The sequence below is a fragment of the Rutidosis leptorrhynchoides genome, chromosome 4 (genome assembly GCF_046630445.1).
Source record: "Rutidosis leptorrhynchoides isolate AG116_Rl617_1_P2 chromosome 4, CSIRO_AGI_Rlap_v1, whole genome shotgun sequence".
Classification (NCBI taxonomy): Eukaryota; Viridiplantae; Streptophyta; class Magnoliopsida; order Asterales; family Asteraceae; genus Rutidosis; species Rutidosis leptorrhynchoides.
In genome coordinates, this window is record NC_092336.1 from 481703927 (window position 1) to 481729301 (window position 25375).

Sequence of the window (25375 nt, forward strand, 5' to 3'; positions counted from 1 at the left end):
GCTGTACATAACACTTTCCACGTCTCGAATTTGAAGAAATATTTTGCTAAAGAAGATCTCACTATTCCGTTAGATGAAATCCAAATCAACGAAAAACTTCAATTCATCGAAGAACCCGTCGAAATAATGGATCGTGAGGTTAAAAGACTTAAGCAAAACAAGATACCAATTGTTAAGGTTCGATGAAATGCTCGTAGAGGACCCGAGTTCACCTGGGAGCATGAAGATCAGATGAAGAAGAAATACCCGCATCTATTTCCAGAAGATTCGTCAACACCTTCAACAGCTTAAAATTTCGGGACGAAATTTATTTAACGGGTAGGTACTGTAGTGACCCGAACTTTTCCATGTTTATATATATTAATTGAGATTGATATTTATATGATTAAATGTTTCCAACATGTTAAGCAATAAAACTTGTTAAGACTTGATTAATTGAAATATGTTTCATATAGACAATTGACCACCCAAATTGACCGGTGATTCACGAACGTTAAAACTTGTAAAAACTATATGATGACATATATATGGATATATATATATAGTTAACATGATACTATGATAAGTAAACATATCATTAAGTATATTAACAATGAACTATATATGTAAAAACAAGACTACTAACTTAATGATTTTTAAACGAGACATATATGTAACGATTATCGTTGTAAAGACATTTAATGTATATATATCATATTAAGAGATATTCATACATGATAATATCATGATAATATAATAATTTAAAATCTCATTTGATATTATAAACATTAGGTTAACAACATTTAACAAGATCGTTAACCTAAAGGTTTCAAAACAACACTTACATGTAACGACTAACGATGACTTAACGACTCAGTTAAAATGTATATACATGTAGTGTTTTAATATGTATTTATACACTTTTGAAAGACTTCAATACACTTATCAAAATACTTCTACTTAACAAAAATGCTTACAATTACATCCTCGTTCAGTTTCATCAACAATTCTACCCGTATGCACCCGTATTCGTACTCGTACAATACACAGCTTTTAGATGTATGTACTATTGGTATATACACTCCAATGATCAGCTCTTAGCAGCCCATGTGAGTCACCTAACACATGTGGGAACCATCATTTGGCAACTAGCATGAAATATCTCATAAAATTACAAAAATATGAGTAATCATTCATGACTTATTTACATGAAAACAAAATTACATATCCTTTATATCTAATCCATACACCAACGACCAAAAACACCTAAAAACACTTTAATTCTTCAATTTTCTTCATATAATTGATCTCTCTCAAGTTCTATCTTCAAGTTCTAAGTGTTCTTCATAAATTCTACAAGTTCTAGTTACATAAAATCAAGAATACTTTCAAGTTTGCTAGCTCACTTCCAATCTTGTAAGGTGATCATCCAACCTCAAGAAATCTTTGTTTCTTACAGTAGGTTATCATTCTAATACAAGGTAATAATCATATTCAAACTTTGTTTCAATTTCTATAACTATAACAATCTTATTTCAAGTGATGATCTTACTTGAACTTTTTTTCGTGTCATGATTCTGCTTCAAGAACTTCGAGCCATCCAAGGATCCGTTGAAGCTAGATCCATTTTTCTCTTTTCCAGTAGGTTTATCCAAGGAACTTAAGGTAGTAATGATGTTCATAACATCATTCGATTCATACATATAAAGCTATCTTATTCGAAGGTTTAAACTTGTAATCACTAGAACATAGTTTAGTTAATTCTAAACTTGTTCGCAAACAAAAGTTAATCCTTCTAACTTGACTTTTAAAATCAACTAAACACATGTTCTATATCTATATGATATGCTAACTTAATGATTTAAAACCTGGAAACACGAAAAACACCGTAAAACCGGATTTACGCCGTCGTAGTAACACCGCGGGTTGTTTTGGGTTAGTTAATTAAAAACTATGATAAACTTTGATTTAAAACTTGTTATTCTGAGAAAATGATTTTTATTATGAACATGAAACTATATCCAAAAATTATGGTTAAACTCAAAGTGGAAGTATGTTTTCTAAAATGGTCATCTAGACGTCGTTCTTTCGACTGAAATGACTACCTTTACAAAAACGACTTGTAACTTATTTTTCCGACTATAAACCTATAATTTTTCTGTTTAGATTCATAAAATAGAGTTCAATATTAAACCATAGCAATTTGATTCACTCAAAACGGATTTAAAATGAAGAAGTTATGGGTAAAACAAGATTGGATAATTTTTCTCATTTTAGCTACGTGAAAATTTGGTAACAAATCTATTCCAACAATAACTTAATCAACTTGTATTGTATATTATGTAATCTTGAGATACCATAGACACGTATACAATGTTTCGACCTATCATGTCGACACATCTATATATATTTCGGAACAACCATAGACACTCTATATGTGAATGTTGGAGTTAGCTATACAGGGTTGAGGTTGATTCCAAAATATATATAGTTTGAGTTGTGATCAATACTGAGATACGTATACACTGGGTCGTGGATTGATTCAAGATAATATTTATCGATTTATTTATGTACATCTAACTGTGGACAACTAGTTTTAGGTTACTAACGAGGACAGATGACTTAATAAACTTAAAACATCAAAATATATTAAAAGTGTTATAAATATATTTTGAACATACTTTGATATATATGTATATATTGTTATAGGTTCGTGAATCAACCAGTGGCCAAGTCTTACTTCCCGACGAAGTAAAAAATCTGTGAAAGTGAGTTATAGTCCCACTTTTAAAATCTAATATTTTTGGGATGAGAATACATGCAGGTTTTATAAATGATTTACAAAATAGACACAAGTACGTGAAACTACATTCTATGGTTGAATTATCGAAATCGAATATGCCCCTTTTTATTAAGTCTGGTAATCTAAGAATTAGGGAACAGACAACCTAATTGACGCGAATCCTAAAGATAGATCTATTGGGCCTAACAAACCCCATCCAAAGTACCGGATGCTTTAGTACTTCGAAATTTATATCATATCCGAAGGGTGTCCCGGAATGATGGGGATATTCTTATATATGCATCTTGTTAATGTCGGTTACCAGGTGTTCACCATATGAATGATTTTTATCTCTATGTATGGGATGTGTATTGAAATATGAAATCTTGTGGTCTATTATTATGATTTGATATATATAGGTTAAACCTATAACTCACCAACATTTTTGTTGACGTTTTAAGTATGTTTATTCTCAGGTGATTATTAAGAGCTTCCGCTGTCGTATACTTAAATAAGGATGAGATTTGGAGTCCATGCTTGTATGATATTGTGTAAAATCTGCATTCAAGAAACTTATTTTGTTGTAACATATTTGTATTGTAAACCATTATGTAATGGTCGTGTGTAAACAGGATATTTTAGATTATCATTATTTGATAATCTACGTAAAGCTTTTTAAACCTTTATTGATGAAATAAAGGTTATGGTTGTTTTAAAATGAATGCAGTCTTTGAAAAATGTATCATATAGAGGTCAAAACCTCGCAACGAAATCAATTAATATGGAACGTTTTTAATCAATAAGAACGGGACATTTCATAGAGGAGCCACGCCGTGGCTTAAAGCTGCAACGAAATTTTTTCTTTTTGTTTTTTAAATCCTTGTTTAACTCGCTTTGCACTCCAACAATCTCCCACTCGAAGAGACGTTAAACAATATCCATCTTAACCTAACATCATCAACATCATTATCCCATAATAACAACTTGACCCGCTAATTATACCTCCTTTTGATACCGTCGGATTTGCACCCGAATCACGCCGCACTTCATTCGATAACCTTTGAACAAGTGAAGTCTTTCGACACCAAAAATTACCGTTGAACTATAATACGATCTTTATGTTACTAGCTTGGAAAACAAGAACAACTCTTTGGCTATGGCACCTACCTCCTTAGTTTAGGAGATAACGGGTCGTTTGAGTTCGACCTGACCCAATTAACCCCATCGCCCAAGCGATCCACCCGTACACAATATCATCCACCCGATTCAACTTTTCAACAAAGAATAAACCCGCTGGTAGATCAAACATGTAGACAACACCATCAAGGCAGCCGTGTGAGAACGCAATCACACCCTTGATCTTCCACATAACCTCCTTTGCTTTCGCCATTGGAACACCGGCCAAATACGTGCGCACGTCTTTTGACAAACCCGATTTTCCATCCCGAGCCAACTTCCACTGTACGGATGTACCATCAACCATGAATCTTAAGAAAACCACTTGTTCATCTTCCTCGATTGACCACAACAAAGTTGCCATTAGAGAAGATCTACCCGAAGTACCGAAAGCTCTAGTGTACCCAATTCGACCCGAATTTTTACTAGCTTCAACTTCCTTTAATCTCCCACTCAAACAAGATCTCTCAACAATTCCGAAAAGCATTAACATGCTAGGATTTTTGACATCCACAAAATCACCTAGCCATTCTTCTTTTAGAACTTCAACCATATACATGATTCCCTTTTATAAACCCGCGAGCAACCACATCATCTCCCTTAAACACTACCCACTTTTGATTTCGAAATAGTACATGACAATTATCGTCATCCAATTGCCCAACCGAAATCAACCGACTTTTGAGCTTTGGAACGAACCTCACATTCCTCAAGATCCAAGCATAATTCAAGTGTCTAACCACGAGATTACCAATACCCGCAATATCAAGTGTACTCCCATTCGCAACTCGAACCTTACTGGAGTATTCCTTGAAGTTCACCATCTCGTTCATGTATGGGGCGACATGATACGAGGCACCCGAATCTAAAACCCAAGATTCGTCAAGAACCTCTTTTTGGCACATCAACGCATCTTTGATCACCATTGTCGATACGCTCCCACTCGATTCAAGACTCGGGCACTTTGATTTATAGTGACCAACTTGTTGACAATTCCAACACAGCACGTTCTTGTTCCTTGACGGACTTCTTGACCTAGCTCTTCCCCGACTAACACTTAGAACCGAACCCGAACTTCCATTCGAATCTTTCCTACGAATACCTTTGCTAAGAATCAAATCCCGGATTCCTTCAAAAGTTAACTTAGTAGTTCCGGATGAACCACTAGCCGCTGTAACCTTACCGGCTCGACTATCGGGCAATGAAGATAGCAAAAACAACGCCTCAAGCTCATCATCGAATTTAATAATCACCGACTTCAAATGAGTTAAAATCGAATTAAATTCGTTAACATGATCCGCCATCGAGGAACCCTCTATCATCTTAGCATTCACCAATTGCTGAATCAAGAAAACTTTATTCAAAGCGGATGACTTTTCATACATGTTAGATAAAAGCCGCAATCAATCCCGCCGTTGTGGTTTCACCCACGATGTTGTAAGCAACGTTCTTGGCCAGAGAAAGTCGAACAACTCCTAGGGCTTGCCTATCCAACAACTCCCACTCGCCTTGAGTCATCTCTTCCGATTTAACACCCTTCAACGGTTGGTAAAGCTTCTTTTGATAGAGCATATCTTCAATTTGCATCTTCCAAAAGCTAAAATCATTCCCATCAAACTTATCAATCTTCACATCACTCTTTTCCGCCATTATTCCCGTGAAACCGAACCGAAGCTCTAGATACCACTTGTTAGGAATAAAACACGTGAGCCCTAACAAGACTTGATAACCCTAGGTTATCAAACCCACTTACAATAAACGAAAATAGTTGATGTATACGAAGAAACTAGCAAAACGATAAAGACAAGAGAATTTAACGAGGTTATATGTAATCATGAATGATTACTTAATCATCGATCACCAAAGAGAGTTCTTTTATTGATAATTTTCGTGGATACATGTATGAGTTACACTAAGATGCTTAAATAGACAAAACTCAACAAGGAAATAACTTTGGGAATAAGAAAACGTGTTTTTTCTCGTCAGACTCCGGGATAGGCTTAAGCCGCGTCGTGCCTAGAGGAGCCGCGTCGTGGCTTAAAGCATGATCTCAAAACAGAAGTTGTCGTATATGAGTCGAAGTTTGAGACGAAATTTATAATCTGATTTGAAACTGAGATTCATTATGGGGAGTGATATATACACAACCTCAAATTTTTCATACACAACCAAATCAATTTTTTAGACCCTTTTACCCTTCCTAAAAATGTGTGATATGGAGTAAGTTTAAGTAAGAAAGGGTAAAATGGTCTAAAAAATTGATTTAGTTGTGTATGAAAAATTTGAGGTTGTGTACATATCACTTCCCATTAATTATACCAAGTCCGTTACCATTCAGATTGTTGTAATTATATGTACAAATTTCTTTCACATTTGTCAGGTAGAAACAACAAAATAATGGAGTAGTATTGGATGTAGACTTTTAAACGAAACTAGAAAGAAACTAGGAACTAGAAACTAGAAAAAAACTAGGAACTAGAAACTAGAAAGAGGTTATTGGATGTAGACTTTTAAAAATTCATCACATTCATAGTTGGTCAGCTAGCTTGAGCCTAGCAATTACGTGTCGAAACTAAAGGCCCAAGGGTCAAATTGTGTGACGACATTTTAGAAATTTTAAAACGTTACCTTTCTATTTAACTACTCCCTAATCCTATATCCTATATATGGATAGATAAATTTACATAAGATCATTTTTACTTTTTATCTCTACAAAATCGAAATCGTAAAATTGAATTGAGATCGATCGTACGATCCAAATTAATAAACATGGATATGAATATCACTTTTTATATAAACAGTTATATCAAAATTCAAACGATCATACCGTCTTGAATCTTGATTACGGTTTTTTGTCCATTTTATTTTACAAATCAATATTTACCATCACAAAAAAAAAAAAAAAAAAAAAAAAAAAAAAATTAAATAAATAAATAAATAATTATTACAGATACGGAGTTATATAAATCTACGCACATCCAAATTCGCATTTACAAATCCCGCCGGCTATACTTCTTAAAACCTACATTATTTTTCCAATCTCAGTTGACTAAACTACGGTGCGGCGGTGCTCCGGTAACCTCTTCCGTTATGTTCCGCCTAAGTTCCGGCGATATTGCCGGATTCAAACTACTATTTTCGTTAGCGATTTTGTACGGAATGCTATCAATGATTTCGTATTACGTCATGCATATGAAATTTATCACACCGTTAGGTATTGATGCTCCTTTAGATCGATTCTCTGAAGCTAGAGCGATTGAACATGTTCGCGTTTTAGCTCATGAAATTGACGGTCGTCAGGTATGTATTTCGTAACTTCACATTGAATTCATGATATTGTTTGTGTAATTTGATTATAGTTATGAAATTTATGTTTATACGACGACGTTTGTTTGCTTTTTTATTTAAGTTATAGTGAAATTAGTTGGTTACTGAATTTGGAAATAAGTGATGGTGCTCTGGCTTTTAATTAACTACATTTGGTGTTTAGATGAATCAATTGTGTATAATTCACATCATGTTTCTAGTTTTAGATAGTTTTTGTGTCTTCATGAGCTTCAATTTGTGTTTCCCCTTCTTTATGTTGATTATTATATTGAATCACATCTGGAAATTAAATGAAAATTATGAAGAAGACAGCTTTAAAAAATTGAAGCTTTTTAGCAAATCCAAGTGTTGTGGCATATATGGTGGGCCATGTGGCTCCCCTCACTGGCTAATTTATTGAGAAAAAAGAAGATTTTTGTGTTGATGATGTAAGCAGATAATATGTTTAGGGTTTGTTCTAGATTTACTTATATTTTATGTTGTGGTTGAAGCTCATTATTTTTTAATAACTAGAGTAATATAAATTACTGATTAACAAATTTGGTTTGTTTCTATTGGTGTACATTCATGTTTTAGCTGTTATGAATGATGGGACCTAGTAACATTAGAATTGTATATATTTGTATTTTGTAACATGGCTTGATACCAGAAGCTTTAGCCTACAAAGTACATTCTATTTATAATAAAAAAAAGTGTTTGAGCTGCTTCTTTTAATTTTATCATCTCTTCAAATCTTGGTACCGAAACAAGTTGCAGGCTTTATTTGTCTCATAAACCCCTGAGTCTCTATACACAAACAATAATAATACCAAAACCCATGAATTTGAGGTATGATGGATGTGCGATGTAGACAATCATTCCTCTACCCAAGGGCCGCTTCTAGAGGGACCTCGGGGGATAAATGTATTAACAATCAAAGTCTGCATTTTAACAAAACCTGAGTTTCTGTCTTTGATAAATATCTTTCTGTCATTGATGGTAGGAAGGGCGTCAAGGTTTACATGATGCTGCAAAATATATAAGGACACAATTGGAAACATTGAAGGATCGTGCTGGATCTAATGTAAGGTCGGTATGCAAATGCATGTTTATGGTTATTCGTTATAGCAATAGTGTAAAAGTCACAACTTTATCTTTTGTTTTGGTTGTTTCAGGGTTGAAATTGAGGAAAGTATTGTTAATGGCTCTTTCAATATGATGTTTTTAGGTCACAGCTTATCTCTTGGTTACAGGAATCACACAAATATAGTAATGAGGTACGTCAATATAATGTTTTTTGGTCACTGTATTAATTAATGATTTGAGTGGAAGTAAAATAGTTACTAATTAGTAGTTACCGTTCGTTATAATATCCATTTTTTAACTTTTACTAATTTGCAGAGTTTCTTCTTTAGAATCAAAAGATACAGAAGCTTCTGTTTTATTGAATGCACATTTTGACAGTCCAGTTGGTTCACCAGGTGCCAGTGATTGTGGTTCATGTGTTGGTAAGCTTCATTTATTACGCTTTTTCTTTTTATTAAAGAAAGTTTATCTTAATTTTATTTTTCTGATTTCATCCTTCTTATTTTACAGCATCTATTTTAGAGTTAGCAAGACTAACAATTGATTCTGGCTGGGCTCCTCCCAAACCACTTATTTTTTTGTTTAATGGTGCAGAAGAACTTTTCATGCTTGTAAGTAATTAGTCATTTTACTGATTTTCATTATTTTTAAAGCATTCAGAAAGAATTAACTCGCAGATACGTTTTTTTTTTTTTTTTTTTTTTTTTTTTTCAACTTCTACTAGCATGATATAGTAAGAGATATGCATTTTACTTTTTTGTAATCTTTACCTGTTTCTTAGGGGTCTCATGGATTTATAACAACACATAAATGGCGAAACACAATTGGAGCTTTTATAAATTTGGAAGCATCTGGGTCCGGAGGGCTTGGTAAGGCCGTTTAGTTTTTATAATGACAACATAAATGAATTTTATTTCTTTTAAATTATATGTACACAAAAACATCGTTGGACGGCAGTATGTAATCTAATTTCGTTATATCGTTCTTATTGCTTATGAATTTAGTTAGTTTTTTGGAAATGTGTGATAGTACCTGGTTGAATTTATCAGATATAAAACTGCACGATTAAGTAAATTAAAGGAAAACATGAAACCCGTTCATAATATAAAACCTTTTTATGATATGATGTCATTACATTCATAATATTAAGTAATATTGAAATTATAGATTTTGTCTGCCAATCTGGACCTGGGTCTTGGCCTTCGCAAGTCTATTCTCAATCAGCTATACATCCTATGGGCAATAGTGCAGCTCAGGTTCTTACAGTTATCTATTGCTTTAAAAAATTTCAAATTCATAAATGCTTAGTCTTGTTTCAATTCTGATGATATTAATTTGTTTGACATAATAAAACCATGTTGACGATCATTGTCTTGAAACTTGTTTTGCCACTTATAGATGGTGCTCTAGTTTCAAGTGCTTGTTTGACCCCTGTCAGATAATCATAAGCATAATTAGTTGTCCAAACACCCCAGACTGATTATTGCGACTCAAAGTTGCAATAATCAGTTCCGAAATGCAAATTGTAATTCTAAACCCACCTACTTTATTTGCTAGTGAACATATTTATATTGCAACTTTTTTTTTTTTTTTTTTTTGCATGCAGGACATTTTTTCTTTTGTTCCTGGGGACACAGACTACAGAATGTTTGCCACCGATTTTGGGAACATTCCTGGACTGGACATTATCTTTGTTCATGGGGGTTACTTTTATCATACCTCAGCTGACTCAGTTGAAAGATTATTGTATGAATTACCACTGCTACTTTGGTAGAGTTCATTAATTTATAATCTTGTAACTACTTTACTCGTGTAAATTTTCTAATGCATTCACATTTAAATTACTAGACCTGGAAGTATGCAAGCTCGTGGCGACAATTTATTCAATTTAATTAAAGCCTTCACCAATTCTTCTCAGCTACAAAATGCACATGATGGCGGGCTTACTAAAGGACATGATAATGAACAGCCTATGTTTTTTGATTACTTGTCATGGTTTTTGGTATGCTACAAGTAAAACCCTTAGAATTGGAAGTTCTTAATAGACGTTGCAATCTTGACCTATTTACTAATTTTTTTCTAAAGGCAAACCCATATATTTATGAATGACTGGTTTTGTATGTCTTATATTTTAAACGGTCAGTCTAAAGTGGCTCCCATTACAAGCCATGAACAAGAGCTAATAGTTGACTTCGTTTCATTTGTTGTTTAAATTCAGGTCTACTATTCTAGAAGTAAAGGGTTGATATTTCATAGTCTACCGGTCGCCATATTCCTACTTATTCCCTTTTTTATGCGGTTCTCAAAGCATGGCCTGCTATGCTCATTTGCTGCCTTATTTGACTTCATAAAAGGTAGTGACTTCTGCTGATGTTTTTATTGTTGCTTATGTTGAGTTCTGAATTAAAGCTAACTATTTAATTGATCATGTCATTGGGGTATTGCAGGAATTTTGTTTCATGTTATCGGGGTTATCTTTGCAATTATATTCCCAGTTGTCTTTTCTATCTTGAGGCTGTTAATCTCTAAACAGTCGATGAACTGGTGAGGAGCTTTTCTTCGTTGAGGCGAATAAGTTTCTTTGCTTGCTTGTCAGTTAGATACTTTTACATACTTTTGTTGTTGTTGTTGTTGTGTTCAAAGTTCACAGGGAGGTTGAAATCTTGATCTGTTTACTGATGAATGGATCAATTTTGATGCTTTATTTAAAATGGGTCAAATAAAAAATGTCAACTAAGAATGGATTGGGCTGAACGGGTTAAGCGTCCTCTGAAATCTATTTAATGCATACCACATTACCATGTCTCTAAGAAAGTTTTAGTAGTGTAATAACATTGTTTTTGTTATCTCAATCAATGTATTGATTGTTACTGAATACAGGAACGTGTTTGTGGGTCATCTCGATCCTATCCATTCTAGTTTGACCCAAGCGTTGAAAACGATCCATCTGATACCGAACCTGACCTATATTTCACATCTTAGTTCTTATCTATAATGCCAATATAATTCCTTGACTGTGTTTGCCAGATCTGAATTATTCCCATCGTTTAAAGATACAATTTGCGGCATATAAAATGATATCAGTGGAGAAACATATTTAAAGTTGCTGATCTTTTGTTCATTAATGTAGGTTTGCGCATCCTTATTTAGCTTATATGATGTTTATTCCATGCTCACTTGCTGGGATTCTAATCCCAAGAATTTGTTGGAATTTTTTCCCTCTCTCTCAAGCTGGTTTTCGTCTCAATTCATCAAACGAGGTTTGCTTTTTTTTTTTTTTTTGTATTTTTTTGTATTTTTTTTTATTATAATTTGTTCTCACACAATTCCCGAATTCAAAATTCCTGCCAAGTCAATGACTTATAATGAGAGACCTTATGTGGTTTAGTTATTAAATAGTTTTGCCACATTTGCAAGTTTAAAAGGTGTCTTAGACTCTGAATATGGATTCACTATGACCCTTGTTCAGTATGAAAGTCTAGATTAACCTTACAAAAGTATGTTATATTAATTTTCATCAGAAACAAATAATCTGACAAAAACGTTCTTATACATATATAATACAACAACAACAACAACAAAACCCGATACCACAATGAGTGGTGTATGGGGGAGGTGAGATGTAGACAATCCTTCCCCTATCCGAGATTAAAAACAAGTCATTTCTCCACCAGAGCGAAACACTTTCAAAAGTAGAGAAAGTCATCCCTCTCTCTAATTGACGGAAAAAGAGATTGCTTCCGAGTGGACCTCCGGCCAATAAGTAGGAATTTTTTTTTTTTAAAAAAATAGTAAAATAAAATTGAGACGCCATGAAAATGGTAGAAATCAAATTTCCATGGGTTTTAAATCCTGCATGGAATTCAATTTAGGCTCTAAACGACGGCAGTCAAGGCGCAAATAAATCGACGCTTGCTGTTGACTCAAAAATAGAGCCAAGTTCTTATACATATATAATTTTGTCCTATTTACATTTGTTGAACATTTGCTGATCGTTAATGTCATTTTAACAGAATATGAATATGAATATGATTTGTTTCACAGGAACTTGCTGATGAAGCCCGGTACTGGGGTGCATTTGGTTTATATTCTCTCATCAGTATGGTGTGTATTACTTAAAATAAATATTAGTATTATATGTCATTAAATTTCTTGTTTTTACACATTGGTCAAGGTGTGTTTTTTTTTTTAAATTTCGTTCTCAATTTGTAATACAAGCAATTAAGTAATGGATCTTTTTATACTCAGACTTATTTCTATGCTGGACTAAGTGGAGGTTTCTTGACATTGTCATTAGCTGCTTTCATGGTTCCTTCATGGATTATTTTCCGTTTATCTGTCAAGTATTATGGTCATGGATCACTGAGGTAATGTTTGCACCTTCTTGATTTCACTTATATATTATTTTTTTTTTGTCTGTGAACTCAACCATTTCGTTGCAAGTTAAATCAACTCCAACAGTTGTTACTGATTACACAATCCGCCCCTATATTGTGCTGGCGTTATTATTATTTTTCTCATGATGTTTTGTTTACTTGAATTTGTTGCGCAGGTCTGCAGCATTATTTGTGGTACCTTCAATACCTTGCCTTCTGCATTCTATCTATTTTTGTGGGTTTCTAGTCCAATTTCTGATTGAGAAAATGGGTATGATGGGCTCACTTCCACCTCCTCATGGTTAGCACCAAATATCGCAAATTAGTTTCATTATCTTTTCTAGTTTTAGAAGTTTGCAAACTATTAATGGTAGAGTAAAGTGAATTGCCTTTATATATGCCATTTGTTATTCATATCTCAAATTCTTGATGATACCTAGAGAAGATGGAAATTTTGGGTTGGTCACTGTGGGTTAGGTAACGGGTCAAAATATCTCTCTTTGTAGCACGAGTTAAAAAGTCATGTCATCCTTACCCCAACCATTTTTTCCATTTTTATTATGAAAATATCGTTTAGTAATGATTACACTTACATCTTTTGACAATTGTAGTCTAAATATTTGAATAAAAATATGTATGCGATTTTCAACCACTTTGACCAATTCTGCCCATTTTAGCCAATAGAACACAACCCAAATCAACCATTCTAAGTAGGTTGAAATTGCTGTATCTAGTGCTACCTATAACTGTAGTTCCTTGATAATGACAAGTCAAGCATCTATGTACACATTACTGAGTTTTTCTTCTTTTTTGACTTGCTTACAGGGTACTTCATTCCTGATGTTATAGTTGCAACGACTATTGGAGCAGTTACTGGTGTGTGTGTGGGACCCATTTTACCAGTTATTGGTAAATGGTTAGCCAGACCATCTATTCTGCAATTGTTGCTCCATACCAGTGTGATTGCATTGGCCTTAACATCACAATTCTTTCCATATAGCATAGATGCACCTAAACGGGTCATTTTACAGCATACCGTGGTCACAACAGGTATTTTATGCAAACTGATACGACTACCCGATCTGTGTTACATCATTCTACACCTGATAATATATGCACACTTTGAATTGATTACCATAATATTTTCTAAGCAACTTTTTACTTTTGTGAATAACAGATGCTGGACAAATTGATGACATCAGTTATGATTTGTCTGTAGTGGACTCCAATGCATTACCTTTCCTTTTCAAGCATGCTCCCGAAGTTGCAAAGGAGCTGCACGTAGATTCAGAATTTTCCTTTATAAACGCCAATCAGTCTCATCGGGAGGCCTGGATGGTAAATGACTTCCTCAAGCTATTTTACTTGATGTGGCAAATTCAATCTATTCATATGAAAACTGGTTGATTCGGGCTTTATTTGTTTAATAATGGGTCAGGCGGGTAAAGTGTAATTCAGTAACTAATATAGGAACAGGTTAAACGTGTCAAAAGTTGTGTATACAACGTTGTAAATCATCTTGTTTAGAAGTACAGTATTATTTTTCTACCTGGACCTGTACATAACAATTATCTTGATTCTTGACCCACACATAATGATTACCAGGTGACTCAAATCCATTATGACCTGTTACCACTTTGCCCGTTTTGCTACAATCTACATTTTAGTAAACATCAAATTCTTTAAAGACTTCATACAGTAAGGCTTTCTTACCCAGGTTGTTTTTGTCAGGCAATATATCCCCTATCCGACTTGTTTTCAGGAAGCTTAAAGTTCCCTGCAAGTAGAGATGAAATCTCTAGGCATTATAATTATTTTCCACATATATCAACTACTAAAGAAGAGACTATGTCGATTAATGGTTCTCGCAGAGTTTACTTGGAGTTTTCATTGGGGTAAGTCATAGCCTGAAAATGCACTTGTTATACTTATTATGCTTACAATGTTGCTGATAAAGTTTTTATTTTTTGTTTTGTTTATGTTTAGTTCTTTGAAGGAGGTATGGGTTACAGTCCTCAACATTACTGGTCCCATTTCCGGTTGGTCATTTGCAAACGCTACCCTCCCAGGTAAACAAATGTCATTACGTTATCTAATACTAACTGATAATGAAGAATACTATCATAACTTCGCGTGTATTTGTATATAAAATTGTTTGAGTATTAGTTAAATGACTTGACTTTTTCTCAATTCTGTACCTTTAACTATTAGAACCAATAAGTAGTGTGGTATGCTATATAATCATATAGACTTAAAAAATTTGCCTGGAGGAAAGAAAATGGTTGTTTCATTTTTGGGGTTGATAATTACTTAATTCATATTTGAAAATGTCACTGGGTGTGTATGGACTGCCGTGTATAAACAAATGGGTCCATACCAAACTGTTGCTAAATCCTAATTCATGTTTTTGTGACGTAATGCAGCTCCTGAAATTATTAAAGGTGGTCCACCATCATACATATGTAGACTAAGTGGTGTAGCTAATGATAACTGGACCTTTTGGTTGGAGGTAAGGCTCTTCCTTCATCTAGTTCTAGTGTTACTTCTAAATACCGATATATTTATCAACCCAAATGTACTTTGAACCATGTAGTCTTTTAATTCGCGTTAAATGTATATATGAATAATTAATGCAATAAGATAGTTCTTTACGTTTTGTTATCCTACTTTACACATTAATTATTTACAAAATATTTTGAAGATTCGGCCAATGAGGTTATTCAAGGTCAAGCCAACCTGACCGATTTTGACGCTTACTGGAAAGTTAATGTCTTAAATTGTTACCGACCTGCCCATTTTGTCCAACTCTATGCAGAGGAGCTAAAATCCTGGGCTGGGTGGGTTAGGTAACCTGTCAAATGGGTTGACCTGAACAGTCTTTTTGTCAATTCTTTTAGATAAGTTATAAAGTAGTTGATGAACCAGTTCTTTAAAGCTGAAATGGTGTTGTCTATTATTACAATGTAAATTATCTGAATATTAAAGAAGACAATTGATTGTAGGCATCTTGAAGTATGCTTTTTACAACCTTCGACCCAGTTGACTCGTTCACCTCATTTCCATTATAACTAAATCTTTTGGTGTTAGCGTGTTATCCATTTGACCGTAATATATAACCCAATTGGACCCTTCCGTAAATCACTGAATCAAAATTTCCACCTTTAACTTTATACATACTCTCGTTTGTGCATAAATATCGGGTTTTGTCAGTAGAAATTTTCTAACTATTTATTCCCGTTAATTTGCAGACAAATAGTCCAGGAGATATACGCATCGAAGTTGGTGTTGTAGAACAATACTTGATGGAATCAATGAAAAATTTGAAGAGCCGTTTTCCAAATTGGGTAGATATCATTGCGTTTTCCAGTTTTTTATCAACATATACCTTCTGATATACTCCATACATACATACAGTTAATGTATTATTTATGGAACAAATATTGTATTGTTGTAGTCATACCTAAGTTTAGCCTTTTCTTTCTCATCATGCAAGTTGATCATTGATATAGAAGCAGTATAGGTTAGCGTTTACCCGATGCTAATTGTATGGTAAACTGATTTTTCTTTAAGGAACAAGCAAGCCAACTGCCATTATTGGTTATGTAAGTTGGTGATCCTATGTTCTAAATAAGCTAATATATGTTGTTTGTTAATTATTAATTTCATCCAGTTATTTATGATTATTAGTTTTAATTAACATGCATTATCATCATTAGAAGTACAAAGAGGATGCATGATTACAATGAATGCCTTCTTACGGTTGTTAGTCTGCTAATGAATACTACTATGATTGATGCTATGTTGATTATTGTTGTTTTTAAGTTGATTGAAGATCCAGTTTGTATGTTTAACTGTAGTTGTTTTTATACTGAAATATTATCGTATTGATCTTTGTGTTATTGTGTACATGAATCAATAGACTTAAAAGGTCGTGTATTTCGTACTACCATCATTTGCATATGTGTTTGGTGGAAAAAATGAGAATACGAATATAACCTGACCAGTGACATTGGTTTCGTTCTCAAAGCTTTCTCCCGTGAACTCCGATGTCACGGAGCACTTCCTCAATCTTTCTAAAGTTTCCACTCTTCTGCAAGTTTTTAGAAATGTTGAACAGTTAGAGCACGAAGTAAAATCGTCTTTTTATTTCATCGACGATATTCATTGGTTTTGGTACATAACAATGTGCAGAAGCAAAGTCGAGTATTTGTTACAATCACTTCTTTTACTTATAGCATTACTATTTGTACATTGATTTTATTAATTTAAATAGTGGGTTTAGTTATTTTGAGGATGTGTGTTATAAATGTTAGAGGGTTCAGTTCTGTTTAGCTTTGAGATGAATTGCTTGGATGACGTAAAAATGAGAATCAGTTGAAGCGATGATAGTGGTCTTAAGATGCTAAAACATACATAATGGTTTAGAGACCAACAATACATGTGATATACATAATGGTTTAGAGACCATACATGTATCACAAGGATAATTTACATTTATTTATCCATTGTATAACCATCACAAAATAATCCATCACCTCGATTCACAAAACTCCTTAGGCTTTGTTCCCGAGTTTATAAAAAAAAGGAAGGAAGTGAAATGAAGAGGAATGAAAGGGATGGAAGCAGGATCCCTCCAATTTGGAAGGAAAGTTTAGAAGGAAAATTAGACAAAATCATCAATCTATTTCCTTTCTTTTCTTTCCTACCAAAACTCGAGAATATCATATATTTTTTAAATTTCTTCCGGCTTCCTATCTTTTCCTTTCAAAACTAAACTGTGGAACAAAGTGTAAAAGCGTCACATCATGAGGAGAAATGTTGCAAACGTCAACAAAATACTCATATATTTAAGTAAAAATATTCGTCAACTCCGGATAACATCTTCTGAACTATTCTATATTCTGTCCCTTACGCTTAGACATCTCAAACTTTCTTTTCAATCCCTAACAAATGGTGAAATCTTTTGATTAATAAGAATACATCAAGTAATAAGATTATCTTGCGTAACGGTTAAAGATGTCATACTCGTAATTCGGAATTTTCAACCTTGCACCCACTTTATCATAATCATAATTATAAATTAAACTTTTCGAATAACAGCATTAAGGATCATTTTTAAGAAATTTAGATATGTTTAAACCACACATACATTGAATATAGTCAAATCATTTCCTATAACTTTCTTCAACTTGCAAATATATAATATAATTCTTAATGATTAGACTTTAGTTATTAGATAACTTCTTGTAACAAATTGGGTACTTTTAACCCCTTGAAACTGGAATAACATAATACTACGTATCTAAAAAAACTTAGTGATGTTAACAACTAACACTATATACAGGGGCCATTTGTATAATTTTGTAATAACAAATACACCGTGTGTGCCATTTCCCTGCTACATTCGTTCGACTCTTTTATAACGCTTACATTATCTCCCCGCCGGTTTTCACAGTGAGTCTTCTCCCCATCTCATTGTTACTCAATTCATTTTTCACACTTTTTTTGTGATCGGTCATGTGTAATCTCACTTTGTAGATTGACCTAATTTGAAAGAAATTGCTGATAATTTATTTTTGTATGTAGTTAATTTCTGATCGGATCCTAATTAGGTTTGTTGTTTTGTTAAATTGATAGTTGATTGCGATCACCATGTAAAACTTAGTTTTTTCGTTGAATTGCTGTTTTGTTAGCTTATGCTGTGGTTTATTATTTCTAATCTCTCAAGTACGTAATTAGAATTGGGGATAATGATAATTATTATTTAAGATTAAAAAAAAAAAAAAAATGACATGAAGTTTTTGAGACAAAAAGTAATTCTTGTGTTTTAAATGAAAACCTCGAGTGTTATTTGGGCAATTGGTATTTAAATTGTGTATTGTTGTTTGTGATCAACATGAGTTATATTATTTGGGCAGTTAGGTTGATTTTGGTACAATAATTACTACCTCAGTGAGTCAGTGAACACGATTCGACTGAAGTTAATTATTCGAGTATTTTAATGGAGCTTTTTATATAGTTATCTGTTGGATTTGACGACTACCATTAGTCTGGACACTATGGTCATCCACAACCTGATACTGTCAAAATGGTTTTTGTAGACAATGCACATATTTAAGTCAGTTGATTGGGTGGCCTATATCAAGTTAGAATCTCCACTGTATTATTCTACTCTACTATAAGTGTACTTTAGACAAATATGGCCAGTAAGGATAGTAGAAGAATTATTGGTAGTGTTGGCTGGTTTCTCGTGTGTGTGTGTGTGTGTGTATTTGTACATTTCAATATAACGCTATTTTACATTTGAACTAAAAGTATGTAGCAACCTAAATTTAAAACCTTTAGTGTCCCCACCGAAAGAAAACGCTGTAGTGAAATGAGATTTAAAATGTCAAATCTTTGTCTTCATATCATCGTGTGCTTGTACTTATGAATGAGCATCTAAACTCTAAAGTAGTACAGAGTACCTAGTAAGCATGGAAACTACTGTGTAATAAGCTCTTTTGGTTTATTGATATTAATGCAACACACAACCTCTAAATTGGCTTATATGAAAATCAAGACTTTTGATCTTAAAATCATATTGTTGACATCTCTGCCATGTTTGTTTTTCTGTAGGAGTCATACTCGTTATTAGTGCTCCACTGCCTATTTTTATAATGTTAAGCTGCTAGTCTCTTATAGCTAGAGGTGGCAATTTTTAAATGAGTCGATTTTAGTTGTATTTGGCGTCCAACAGGTAAATATCAAATTTAGAACGTTAGCCAAATATTATGGGGGTCAAACTCACCCCAACTGTGTATCCAAATAATTACAAACTTCTAAATTACTTTATTCAGTAGTAAATTATTCATGCTTGCATCAAATAATTATTATTATTTATAATATTCAAAATATAGCTAAATATTGTTGGTGACACAGCCAGACCCAATATCTTTCATTCTTTCTATGTATATTAGAATATAGTAATAACCCCTTCTGACTCATTACCCAGCCTGTCTTGCTAGCGCATTTCTAAATGTAGTACTTGCTAATGCTATCCTTAAATTTGCAAACTGATGATACTTTTTACGACATTTTTTTTTAGTAATACATGGATTGGCAAGGACAAAAGGTAGCGGAGCAACTAATGCAGATTATGCTGGTTGTATTTGCAATTGCAGCATTCATCACAGGCTATGTTCTTGATTCATTTCAGCTCATGCTATACATATATGCTGGGGGAGCTGTCCTAACCACTTTGACCACCATTCCTAATTGGCCATTCTACAACCGCAATCCTCTCAAGTGGCTGGATCCCAGTGAATCTGAAAAACATCCTAAACCACAAATGGTTACAAGTTTAGTTTCTAAGAAAAAGCCAACGAAGAAGTAGCCCGTTTTAGATGTCTTAATTTGATCTAGTTGGGTGAACTATATCGGATATTGTGTTTTTAGACTTCTTTTAATGGTTAGCTGGATTGAACCATATATACCTTTTTTTATGAATCGGCAAGAAACTGAAAGAAATATCGTTGTAAGAATCAGAGATTCTTGATGGTGAGCAATAAAGTATCTCCTGAACTATGTGATGATTTTTTGTTTGGTTTATCGTTTTTCGAAAGCTTATTCACGGTTCTCATGAAACTAGTGTAACCATGATAATAAAAACTCTCTCGTAATTTATATGAAGTTCTTAGAGACGCCGTGCATTGGAATTTGGAACTAGATTGAACCAAACTGATAGATTAACGGTTTGGTCCTTAGCTGGTCTCCAAACCACATATTAAGGCTTCTTTTAATTTTAACAATCAATCTTTTTTTTTTTTTTTGGCAAAAAAACGAGAACTCATATGGAAACGAGACATATATATATATATATATATATATACCGTTTTTCAAAGGAAAACGCCCTCAACAGAGAATACAAAAGAAACGCGGGGAACGAAAGCTCGCGCATAGAAAGCAACCATCTAAAACTAAAAAAAACTAAACAATCCTAACCGATCCAACATCCAAACTAAGCGATCTAAATAGAAATCAACAAACACAAAAAGAAAAACAAAGGAACTCGAGACAACCTCAAGATCACAACCTCTAAGTCCTGCTTTTTTCAATTTACCATTTACTGTCTCTTTCAAAGTGTTCTTACCGGATCGATTATGTATCTTGTAAGATAACACATTGGCGGATCCATCACTCGTTGCACTCTCCCTGGTCAAACGTGTCATCATGACATTAAAAGCTGCAAAAGCCTCCTTGGACATATTTCCTATCCCGTTAACCGATGAACCACCGTCTCTTCCCTCATGAGCACCCGTAAACAAGTTTTGAATCGCGTTCCCGCAATCCAAGTCATCGATGTGATCTCTAAGCTTAAAAGTGCCGGAAGTGGAAGCCTCATACACCTTCTTTCTGGACCTCGGATTAGCTTCTCTAAATAAACTCATCAATCAGTTCAAACCATAGATAATAAATATTTTTTGGGATTCCTTCTTCAGGTTTGCAAAACTTGACAACTTTAGTTTTTGTTCTTGGTATATGCCAGATCCGACCTAAAAGAGAACCAAACTGGTTCCAATCACGGCTTGCTTTTTTCTAATTTGACGGTCTGAGTTGACATGCGTGTTTAAGAGTACCGACAGTGGCTCCATTTTTCGAAGTTTACATTCCGGAACGCCGGGAGTTCGTGTCGGCGTTCAGAGGCCAGCGTTGTATATTGAACGTTGGGTTGTTCGAACTTCTAGTTTTTTTTTTCTTTTAGTTTTTTCCATTCTTTTTTCATATTGATCCACTTATTCTCCTGGACAAACACTAGAACAAACACACCGACACTAAACCACTCATCTACTATTTTGACTTCAACGTTCCAGCAGAATTTCAAATAGAACTTTGGGTGACACGTCATCGCTCCTAGTGCTCTAACAAGAGATGATCAGAACATGAAGTTGCTGAATAGTCTTACTGTATTTTATAGGATCGATTATCGAAAACAAAATTTTTGTATTAATATTTGACACACTAACTATTTGTATGAAGAAATTAAAATGCTTCGGACAACAAGTGTTCTGATCAGCCTATCTTACACAAATGAATAATTGATTACACGTTTCGAGTTGAATCTATTTTGACCCATTATCTAACCTAAACATTTTGCTAAATATAGAGTACCTATTCGAGTAATTAGGGGGACACTTCCCTTATATCTAACAATCATCATGAAAAGATCACTATATATCAGAGTTTAGGCAGCAAAATGCAGAGATATAAACCTTAATGCAGTCAAGTTTTCAGTGATATACAAACCAAACAAGTTGCAGACGACTTGTATATATGATCATTTCTACTTTCAACATGTCTCTTCCATCTTAAATAAAGCTATTATCATTGATCATGTCCTCACATACCAGAAGAAAATCAAACCGTACTTACTGTGGAAAGACCTAGTAGTATTTACAATGTTTATGTCATTTACTGCTTTTCGTTGTTCTCCATAGCTCGTATTATTAGATCATCGTCTAAAAAATCTTTCATCAAACTCTACGTCATCTAGCAAAGACTGATTCATCTTCTTACGTGAAGTTCTCCTAAGTTTCTTGGGCTGCAGCTGTGGTTTTCCACCTTTGTATCTGAATCGAATTCCAAATCTCAATTTAACACTCAACTCAAAATATCTTTAAAAAAAAAAATATCAGTGTAAATAAATAAGATAAAAAAATATCTTAAAAGATAAAAAAAAAAAAAGTAAAATAAGATATCAGTGTAAATAGATATGTATGTATTCTTAAAGTAAATAAATTAACCGTACAACACATTTTAATATGGTCACACGCAAAAGTGGCAAGATGGGTGGGTCAAAAAATGTGCCGTCGAAAACAGTTAATGCTGAGTTAGGTTGTAATTTGCATAGGATATTTTAATGATAATAAACTAAGTTATTACTTATCAACAATGATATGAACAGTTCACTTCAAATAAGATTGTGGGGGAAGCGTACCTTACATCACCCTCTCGTTTGGCTCGTTTGGTTCCTGGCTTCTCCTCTCCGTTTTCAATCTTATGAAGCAACTGGATGTAGTATAAATGTCTTTCCCAGTCAGTTTTTACAAGGCACCCTGGTTCCCCAATATGCAAACAATCACTAAATTCACATTTCATTGGATCACTAGCCGAAAGAATATTGCGAACCTGACAAGAATAGACGATCCATGTGTTAACAAATCAAAAATAGATGAACCATTCAGCATCCAGTGCATTTGTTTCTGACATTGAATGACATATGGTGCTGAATGGTTCAGGATTTAGAGTTTAACCATTCAAAACTGAAACACTCTCTTAACCATTAAGCACCTACATTTTCTATGACTGACAACTGACCAACAAGTATATTGAAATATTTATAGATGTAACATGTTAATAAGGTAATTTTACTCAATTAATATCTTCATTCAAAATAATTATCAAACAACTTATTTCCAATCAGAAGAAACTTCATTTAGAGGCTTTGGATCATTCAAATTTTGAACCATTCAGCACTAAATCATTCAATTTTATCAAACATACCCTTAGTCTAATAATTCAGACAGAGTGTGGCATGAAAAGGACGGACCTCTGGAAAGCACAGGGCAAGACACTTTTGTGTCACTTTCAATAGTTCCAGTTTTTTGGGGTCGCTAAAACCAGAAGTATCTGCAACGTATCCTCCACTAGATAACGGGAGCAATGACACATGGCTAGTTGTGTTCTTTCCTCTGCCAATTCTTGCAGATACTTCCCCAACTCGTTGATCTTCGAACCACTTGCTTCCTAAAATCTGGTACATGCGAAGGAACACTAAATACAAGTTGAAAAATTAATGTAAATTTAGTAAAGAGGTGAATTTAACAGAGTCTGTAGTAGGAGCAAAGCCACAGTGATTGCTTCTTAAAGCATTGATCAAACAAGATTTTCCAACGCCACTTGGACCCACAATTACAGAAGTCCGATCTCTCAATTTTAACTGCAGAGTATCAAGTCCAGCTTTGGTCACAGCACTGCAAAATATGGGCTCGTAACCCCAACTATGAAGCTTCGACTTCCATGACATTATCGTCTGCATTTATTTAGTTCAAAACCTTATGCACAATCGATAAAGAAACAAAAATTGACTAAAATCGTTCTCTATCAATAAACCAAGATATGATTATCAAGTATTAGAAATCCTATATCAATTCAATACACCTAGATAGCATCAATGAATGATAAATACGTAAAACATTAAGCACGGAGTAGTAACTAATCGAAATGTCAGTTAATTGTATTTTTTTGAACGGCGATCTTTTGGGCATCAGTGGATCATTTATTTCAACGACCCTCATCATTTAACACGTATCACACACGTTCGGGCGGAAACCAGAACCCGATCGACGGTACCCGGGAACACATCCATTCGGACAGTGTTTCAAAGTAGAGGTCCGTGAACAAATCCGGTAAAACCTCCTTATAGGGTCAATATATACCACCATTATTGGTGTTAAAGTATTTTACAGAAAATCATGTCATCCTTAAGGATCGAACCCATGACCTCTTCCTATCCCATGACACAAAGTACATTGAGGAACTGTTGGGCTATGCCCGCAAGTTCCAGTTAAATGTATACAGTAAGTATACCTGTTTATCTACTAGTTCAGCCTTGTTCAAAGCTAGTGTAACCGGAATCCGATTCGATTCAGCTTCAACTAAAAACATTGTAAGTAAAAACTCTTCCAATTTAGGTTGATCTAATGAAAACAAGACCAGCAAATGATCAACATTGGCTACAGGCGGTTGATGTATCTCAGTTTTTCGGTTAATAACATCTTCTATCCTTCCTCTTCGATTAATCCAATCGATTGAGCCTACTATTACCTTGTCACCAACTAACACATTCCTTTCAATCTTCTTCAACAAAATCCTCACCACACACAACAATTCAAATCCATATCCTTCCTTATAATTCTCCGATTTCTCCACTTTAATCACTACACGCATTAAATCTGCTTGAACCGACGCTACTTTTCCGATGGCTTGGTCCGGCATGAGATGGAGCTTATCGTCGGAGGTCAGCGATGGCCATAATGACGTTAAATACTTTACGGTGTCACGTGCTTTGAGTAGATGATGATGATGCTTGCTAATTTGGTTTCTGCAAGTGGCGATTGAAAGTGAAGGAAATTTGGAGGGGTAACGGTGTAGGACGGTACTTATGAACGGCGTGTAGGGGTGCCGGATTAGAGAACTTGAAAATGACGTCATCCAAAAATTAGTTAGGGAGGGCTAAGTTTTAAACGCCGGTAGAGTAGTTTATTCAGTCATCGAATCCGGGTCTCTTATACAGTGCCGACACGTAAACCCTATCGGGCCGTGCCAACACATAAGCCCTATAAGGCCGTCACACCCCGTAAGCCCTATTGGCAAGCACAAAAGGTAGGTAGCGGAACAACTGATGCAAATAATGCTGATAATATTTGCAATTGCAACATTCATCACAGCTGCGGTTCATTTCAACTCATGCTATACATATATGTTGGGGGGTTGTCCTGACCACTTTGACCACCATTCCTAATTAGCCATTGAGTCTGAAACAACAGATGGTCACAAGCTCAGTTTCAAAGAAAAAGCCAACCAACAAGTAACCCGCGCATGTTAGACATCTTAATTAGGTCTAGTTAAG

General features: G+C 34.3%; 3 protein-coding genes across 7 annotated transcripts; 2 read left to right on the plus strand and 1 right to left on the minus strand.

The window, feature by feature from the left end:
- Positions 1 to 6948: 6948 nt before the first annotated feature.
- On the plus strand, positions 6949 to 16359 carry LOC139844577 (uncharacterized). Of its 5 annotated transcripts, none has more exons than XM_071834807.1 (21): positions 6949 to 7237; positions 8247 to 8332; positions 8419 to 8520; positions 8645 to 8751; positions 8840 to 8940; positions 9111 to 9198; positions 9497 to 9585; positions 9936 to 10075; positions 10178 to 10331; positions 10548 to 10683; positions 10777 to 10873; positions 11460 to 11589; positions 12374 to 12433; positions 12578 to 12696; positions 12882 to 13006; positions 13531 to 13755; positions 13883 to 14043; positions 14437 to 14600; positions 14692 to 14774; positions 15129 to 15214; positions 15954 to 16359. In XM_071834807.1, exons 1-21 carry the CDS (start codon positions 7028 to 7030, stop codon positions 16095 to 16097), a joined length of 2607 nt encoding a protein of 868 aa, XP_071690908.1. In that variant the 5' UTR covers positions 6949 to 7027; the 3' UTR covers positions 16098 to 16359. The 5 variants fall into 5 exon arrangements, 4 of the variants coding, with proteins under 4 accessions (XP_071690908.1, XP_071690909.1, XP_071690910.1 ...); XM_071834808.1 differs by having other exon boundaries at positions 12882 to 12976; XM_071834809.1 differs by lacking the exon at positions 15129 to 15214 and having other exon boundaries at positions 15954 to 16096.
- Positions 16360 to 18087: 1728 nt separating this feature from the next.
- Positions 18088 to 20401, plus strand: LOC139844578 (signal peptidase complex subunit 1-like). Its single transcript, XM_071834811.1, has 2 exons — positions 18088 to 18159; positions 19793 to 20401. The coding sequence occupies exon 2, from the start codon at positions 19799 to 19801 to the stop codon at positions 20078 to 20080; it is 282 nt and encodes a 93-aa protein (XP_071690912.1). The 5' UTR covers positions 18088 to 18159; positions 19793 to 19798; the 3' UTR covers positions 20081 to 20401.
- Positions 20402 to 22085: 1684 nt separating this feature from the next.
- LOC139844831 (small ribosomal subunit biogenesis GTPase RsgA 1, mitochondrial-like) lies at positions 22086 to 24741 on the minus strand. Its single transcript, XM_071835058.1, has 5 exons — positions 24334 to 24741; positions 23570 to 23776; positions 23294 to 23497; positions 22682 to 22872; positions 22086 to 22313 (listed from the first exon to the last, which is right to left on the minus strand). Exons 1-5 carry the CDS (start codon positions 24739 to 24741, stop codon positions 22196 to 22198), a joined length of 1128 nt encoding a protein of 375 aa, XP_071691159.1. The 3' UTR covers positions 22086 to 22195.
- Between the last annotated feature and the right edge of the window lie 634 nt (positions 24742 to 25375).

Coding starts and splice junctions, on each gene's coding strand:
- LOC139844577 (XM_071834807.1), top strand. CDS start 7,028: ATGTTCCGCCTAAGTTCCGGCGATATTGCCGGATTCAAACTACTATTT. Junction 8,752..8,839: donor TGATTGTGGTTCATGTGTTG/GTAAGCTTCATT, acceptor CTTATTTTACAG/CATCTATTTTAGAGTTAGCA. Junction 13,007..13,530: donor CTCACTTCCACCTCCTCATG/GTTAGCACCAAA, acceptor ACTTGCTTACAG/GGTACTTCATTCCTGATGTT.
- LOC139844578 (XM_071834811.1), top strand. CDS start 19,799: ATGGATTGGCAAGGACAAAAGGTAGCGGAGCAACTAATGCAGATTATG.
- LOC139844831 (XM_071835058.1), bottom strand. CDS start 24,741: ATGCCGGACCAAGCCATCGGAAAAGTAGCGTCGGTTCAAGCAGATTTA. Junction 23,777..24,333: donor CTGAACTAGTAGATAAACAG/GTATACTTACTG, acceptor AAATAAATGCAG/ACGATAATGTCATGGAAGTC. Junction 22,314..22,681: donor AAACGAGAGGGTGATGTAAG/GTACGCTTCCCC, acceptor AATTCGATTCAG/ATACAAAGGTGGAAAACCAC.